Source organism: Glycine max, chromosome 12 (assembly GCF_000004515.6).
Source record: "Glycine max cultivar Williams 82 chromosome 12, Glycine_max_v4.0, whole genome shotgun sequence".
Taxonomy (NCBI): domain Eukaryota; kingdom Viridiplantae; phylum Streptophyta; class Magnoliopsida; order Fabales; family Fabaceae; genus Glycine; species Glycine max.
In genome coordinates this window covers 6,287,478-6,293,171 of record NC_038248.2, presented here as the reverse complement: position 1 = coordinate 6,293,171, position 5,694 = coordinate 6,287,478, and the positions used below count along the sequence as shown (strand labels likewise).

Here is a 5,694-nt window from a genome sequence, read left to right as displayed (position 1 = left end):
ACGTCAGCCTCAATTTCTGTTTGTAAACCAGGAAAAAGTTTATACCTAATTAGTGAGGGGGGAATTTAGGTACATAGATTTAATTTTATGAGTGGAGCAACCATTTTAGTAGGTGAATTTCGATTGGGATGGAGCTTGACACGGTGGTCATTCAATTCGCTTTGTATTTGTTAGGAATTTTCAATAACATATCAATATTTGTTTTCACCCTATTTTCAGTTTGAGCTTTGCATCATCCACATGATTGCTTTTTTTTCTTTTTCTTTTTCTTCTAATTTCTAGCTTTGCATGGAACGCACATGGTTACAACCAATCTTAGATGTGTTGGCAACCTTTAAACTCATTATCCAAATTTCAATCCCAAATCTAATAATATTAAGGATCTTTTTTTTTTTACAAAATATTAACCAACATTAAGGATCTAATAATTATTTTAACTACTTAAAAATAAATATTTTTTTATAATATCTATACTATTTTATTTATTTCTTTTATAATATCTGTCTTCAATAATTGCATAGCATTGCATTTGCATCAAATATGATTCACTGTTCAATCGCTTGGACATTACCTCATTGGCTGTATGCACTTTCAAGAATGATCGCCAGACAGAGATTGTCACGTTGATCTTGATGTTATTACTTAATATGATATTTATATTGATTGTAAAACATGTTTAAGACAACCTTATCTTCTTTGTAAAGCCTCAAAAATTGGTTGTACCTAGAATCACTCACACCAGCTCAATCCAAACAGTGCGCACATCAAATGCGAGTATATTATCGCGGTAGAATTTGCCATTATCGGAGATTGTATTAAACCAGCTTTAACGAGAAAAAGTTAATTAATTTAAATTTAAATTTTAAAACGTAAGTCTTAACTTGTTTAATCGAAGTTTATTTGAATTTGATTTATTTTTACCTTTCAATATTTTTAATATATAAATTTATCAAAATGTAAAAAAAATATATTAGAATAAGACATAAATTAAATGTAAATTAATAAATTTAATGATAATTTTTAATTGATTGCTGGTATAAAATTTTTATTGTGCACAGTCATTAAATTTAAATATAATTTTAAAAATGTGTCTGAAAATTTAATTCAATTTGAATCCGATTAAGTTCAAAATTTGAATACACATATTCAATTTTGTTATTATTTTATATTATAATTTTTTGAATGTTTTCAATTTTAATTGGATTCTTTTAATCTTAATTTCCGATATGTTTAATAGGTAATTTCAAACAACAAAATTTAAAAGTACTGAGAAAGAGCCAAAGAATATCAAAAAGTTGCCTAATAACCGAGTTCGTAACCAACCTCATTTCTGATCCATTTCTACCTTTGAGTCTTTTACCATGTGACCTTACAAGCAATCTCTGTCTCACACACATTTTTTTATTTTTCTTTATTAATTTGTTCCACCTTTCCTTCTTTTCGCTAATAATAATAAAAATAACCCTTCAATAATTAGGGAATAATCAAAATTTGGAACACACCACGACTCTCCAAGAAAATAACAAAGCCCATAATGTTTTTTTTTTCCCTTGATGAACGCAATAATTTGATCAAAGTATCAAACCCCCACTTTTTCCAAATAAAAAAAAATCGACAAACCCCCGTTGTTTGTTTACTCTTGAGGCAAAAACGAAGTGCTAACAAAACTCCACCCTTTCTCCTCCTGTCACTGTTTCTTCGTCTCTACTTCTTCTCAAACCAGAACAGACAGCACCCTCCCAACCACCTTTGATCTAGGTTGTTATTTTTTTCTCTCTGAATTTAAATGAAATGGCTCAGAAAAGACCCCCAAATAGCAGGGGGTACTACGTTAAGATGAAACTCCTTCACAAACATGGCAGACCTCATCATCATCATCAGCAGCAGCAAGAAAAAAACTGCCTCTACAGATACTACAAATGGGTTCTCTGGCTTTCTCTTTCCCTCTATTTCTTCACCTCCTACCTCATCAGCAACAACAACAACAACAACCACCACTCCAAACAACCATCTCACGTCTCGAGAGCCCTCATGGAATCAAACCACACCACACCTCCTCAACAACAAGCTCTTAACTCTCTAGGTAGCCACAATCAATCTCATTTTATTTCATCCTTATTTTAAATTTCTCATTTTTCTTTACTAAAAAAAGACAAGTATTTTTAACGTCATTAAAAAAACACCTGTAGTATTTATGATGGCTGCATAACCAAAAAAAACTTGAACTCGAGACGAATGTCAGTTGATTCATACTACCGGTGATGATATTTTATATTTTTTATTTTTTATTGTTATTAGGGTCTTTGAAGAACTTGAAGGTGTTTGTATATGATCTTCCTCAGAAGTACAACACGGATTGGTTATCGAACGAGAGGTGCAGCAAACATTTGTTCGCGTCGGAGGTTGCAATTCACAGGGCTTTGTTGACCAGCGAGGTTCGCACGTTTGACCCATACGACGCTGACTTTTTCTTCGTCCCCGTTTATGTGTCTTGCAATTTCAGCACCGTCAACGGCTTCCCGGCGATTGGCCACGCGCGCTCCCTTATCGCGTCCGCTGTCAGCCTCGTCTCCTCGGAGTACCCCTTCTGGAACCGGAGCAGAGGCTCCGACCACGTCTTCGTCGCCTCGCACGATTTTGGCTCGTGTTTCCACACCCTGGTACGTGCGTTGAACGTGTTTTGTCGTTAGTAGATTCGATTATTATTCGCTGAGGGTCGGTTTGGTTGAGTGAAAAAAAATGAAAAGAAGGTGAAATTGAGATGTATGTTTTGAATTAAAGTTCAACGTAAAAATGTTGTATTACATCATTTTATTGTTGATTTCCACTCTTTTTGCAGTCTCTTTCTCTCCGAATGAACACATCTGAATGATTTTTTGTTTGTTTGTTTTTGGGTGAAGGAGGACGTGGCGATGGCTGATGGCGTGCCAGAGATTATGAGGAACTCGATCGTGTTGCAGACGTTTGGCGTAGTGTATGATCACCCGTGCCAGAGTGTCGAGCACGTGGTGATTCCGCCGTACGTTTCGCCGGAAAGTGTACGGGACACCATGGAGAATTTTCCGGTGAACGGACGGCGAGATATTTGGGCTTTCTTCCGAGGGAAAATGGAACTTCATCCTAAGAACGTTAGTGGACGATTTTACAGCAAGTAATACTTAGTTACCTTCATTTCATCTCTCTTACTTAAATGAGGAATTAACTAAGGATTTAATTTAACTTTGTACAAAATAGTCAAAACTTACATTTACATATAGCTTGATAATTGTCTCCTTTTCATCTGTCTAGTTAAATGAATAATTAACTAAGAATTTAATTTTGTACAAAATAGTCAAAACTTAGTTATTTATTTGATGGGTAATTTTGATATTAATTTTTAATTAAAAATAGTTTTATTTCAACGATGTTTATATAGATTAACTGATGAAATTCTAATTAATGTAATTCAATCTAAGTTTTCTTCTTTAATTTTAATATATTGTAACTATAATTTTTTTACACTATAAAAAAAAATCATTATTTCAATTCATAAAAATATGATTTATAGCAAATTTGTCGTATTTATGAAGAAAAAGATATTCTTTAATTACTTGTATTTTATTATTTATTTATTTTTACTGAATTTACTGTTTTAAACTTTGAAGGAAAGTGCGGACGGTGATATGGAGGAAGTTCAACGGTGATCGGCGGTTTTACCTGCAGAGGCAAAGGTTTGCCGGTTACCAGTCAGAGATTGCACGTTCGGTGTTTTGTTTATGTCCTCTGGGGTGGGCCCCATGGAGTCCGAGGCTGGTCGAGTCCGTTGCCTTGGGTTGCGTGCCAGTAATCATAGCGGACGGTATCCGGTTGCCGTTTATCTCCGCCGTGAAGTGGCCGGAGATATCAATCACGGTGGCGGAGAAAGACGTGGGGAGGCTGGCGGAGATACTCGAGCGCGTGGCGGCGACAAACCTCAGCACCATTCAGAGGAACCTGTGGGACCCAGTGACGAGGAGTGCCCTACTTTTCAACAGCCAGGTCCAGAAAGGGGATGCCACGTGGCAGATCCTAAGGGCTTTAAGTGAAAAGCTTGATAGATCCTTCAGAAGCTCGAGGGTTTCTCGCCAATTGGATTTTGACACGTAAGCGGGTTTAAAGTTAAACTCGGCGCCCACTTGTGTTTACTTCTTCACTCACCGGTGGTAATGAAGATGACATTTCAAAAACACGCTGCAGGACGATAATAAATAGGTGCGTGGCTAATGGATAAAGAATTAAAATAAAAAAAATTTCATAAGAATTTATAATTTTATTATCTTAGTAAAAAAAAAAATTAATTATCCAAGAGCACTTAATAACATTTACTTGATAAATAAAGAAATATTAACATCGAGTGGATGACAGCTGGAATTTCTTCAGACCTGGAATTTACTGACTCATGTTGGGGCCCAAGTAGCAGCAGATTAGGTTCAAGACTTTCTTCGAGTATTTAATGGTGACGTGGTTTATGGGGGTGATGACATGGCAAGAATTGATTCGTTGTTTTGCGGCTTGGACTGAGAAATATCTTTGGAGGTAAAGAAAAAAAAAATACAAGTACAAGTGTGACGGGAGCTAAATCATTTTTTGTAATATCATTTTTTCTTGTAAATAAAAATATAAAATTGTTATAAGAAGAATACACAATTTTCATTTTTTCAAATGTACATAGTGTTAGTAGTATTTTATTGTTGTGTTAACTGGGATTTGAGTAAGGGTTGTGTTGTGTCAGGTTGGTCATTGGTGACAAAAGGGTTCGGAAAACGAAGCTGGAAATGGGTGGTAAAGGTTGAAGAGATTTTTGGTATTTGTCAGTGAAATGATTAATGAGAATGGAGATGGACGGAGGAAGTGGAAGAAGAGGGTGTGGGGTGCGAGTGTGTCAGAAATGTCATAACTTTTATACTGGTAGTTTAATTTTTTACCAATTTTAAATTTTTGCAAGTTAATGGGGGTTGTGACTTGTCAGTGGTCACGGATGTGTTAAAGGGTTGTCAAAATCAACGCAAGCATGGAGAAAAACCAGAGAATCGATTGAGATGAAAGGGGCATCATTGGTGTCTTTGGTTTTTTCAGTGTCTTCTGTGAGATTGAAAAAAAAATGCAGATCATAGTAGTTTTTTAATTAAGCTAAAGAGTAAAATAAGAATAAAAAAATCAACTGTGTTTTTTTATAAGAAAAGAAACAGAGAGGGTAGGAAATTTTAAAATTTAACTTAAAAAGTCAAAAGAAAGGGATTTTTAAAATTGTTTTACTTTTTTATTATTAAAAAATACATTGTTTTTCATGAGTTTTCTTTTGTTGTTTTATCAATTCAAATAGGGTATCTGGAGACTGGCCATGGAGTGTATCACTGCAGATCAGTGACACTGATGGAGCGTCGACTATGTTTAATTAAAGGATACAGGCGCATAAAATAAAATAAAATAAAAAGTAATATCCACATATAGTCTTAATTTGTTAATTGTACTGGCCATATTATTTAGGTTAGGCCTGCTTAATATAGAGAAATGTGATAATGGCTATAAAATCGATGTCACGAGTAGTACCATCAGTTGACTCAGCAAGTCATTTACTTTTTTTTTATATATATAACAAAAATTAATGTTAACATATTACAGAATACAGATTAACTACAAATATCTCCAAAATAGTTTTTTCCAAGACTCTGGACA

General features: G+C 34.6%; 1 protein-coding gene across 5 annotated transcripts; it reads left to right on the top strand.

Moving 5' to 3' along the window:
• The first annotated feature begins 1,530 nt into the window (after positions 1-1,530).
• Positions 1,531-5,215, top strand: LOC100782077 (probable glucuronoxylan glucuronosyltransferase IRX7). Of its 5 annotated transcripts, XR_005887575.1 has the most exons (6): positions 1,531-2,083; positions 2,299-2,660; positions 2,901-3,151; positions 3,645-4,230; positions 4,384-4,554; positions 4,751-5,215. XR_005887575.1 is itself a non-coding variant. In XM_014764592.3 (4 exons), the coding sequence occupies exons 1-4, from the start codon at positions 1,792-1,794 to the stop codon at positions 4,123-4,125; spliced, it is 1,386 nt and encodes a 461-aa protein (XP_014620078.1). In that variant the 5' UTR covers positions 1,531-1,791; the 3' UTR covers positions 4,126-4,681. The 5 variants fall into 5 exon arrangements, 1 of the variants encoding a protein (XP_014620078.1); XR_001383748.3 differs by lacking the exon at positions 4,384-4,554 and having other exon boundaries at positions 4,751-5,214; XR_001383747.3 differs by lacking the exon at positions 4,751-5,215 and having other exon boundaries at positions 4,399-4,681.
• The last annotated feature ends 479 nt before the right edge of the window (positions 5,216-5,694 follow it).

What these genes read in the sequence shown, in the direction of transcription:
- LOC100782077 (XM_014764592.3), top strand. Translation starts at nt 1,792, where the DNA reads ATGGCTCAGAAAAGACCCCCAAATAGCAGGGGGTACTACGTTAAGATG. An exon ending in ACAAGCTCTTAACTCTCTAG is followed by an intron (nt 2,084 to 2,298) that starts GTAGCCACAATC and finishes TATTGTTATTAG; the next exon opens with GGTCTTTGAAGAACTTGAAG. An exon ending in AGTGGACGATTTTACAGCAA is followed by an intron (nt 3,152 to 3,644) that starts GTAATACTTAGT and finishes TAAACTTTGAAG; the next exon opens with GAAAGTGCGGACGGTGATAT.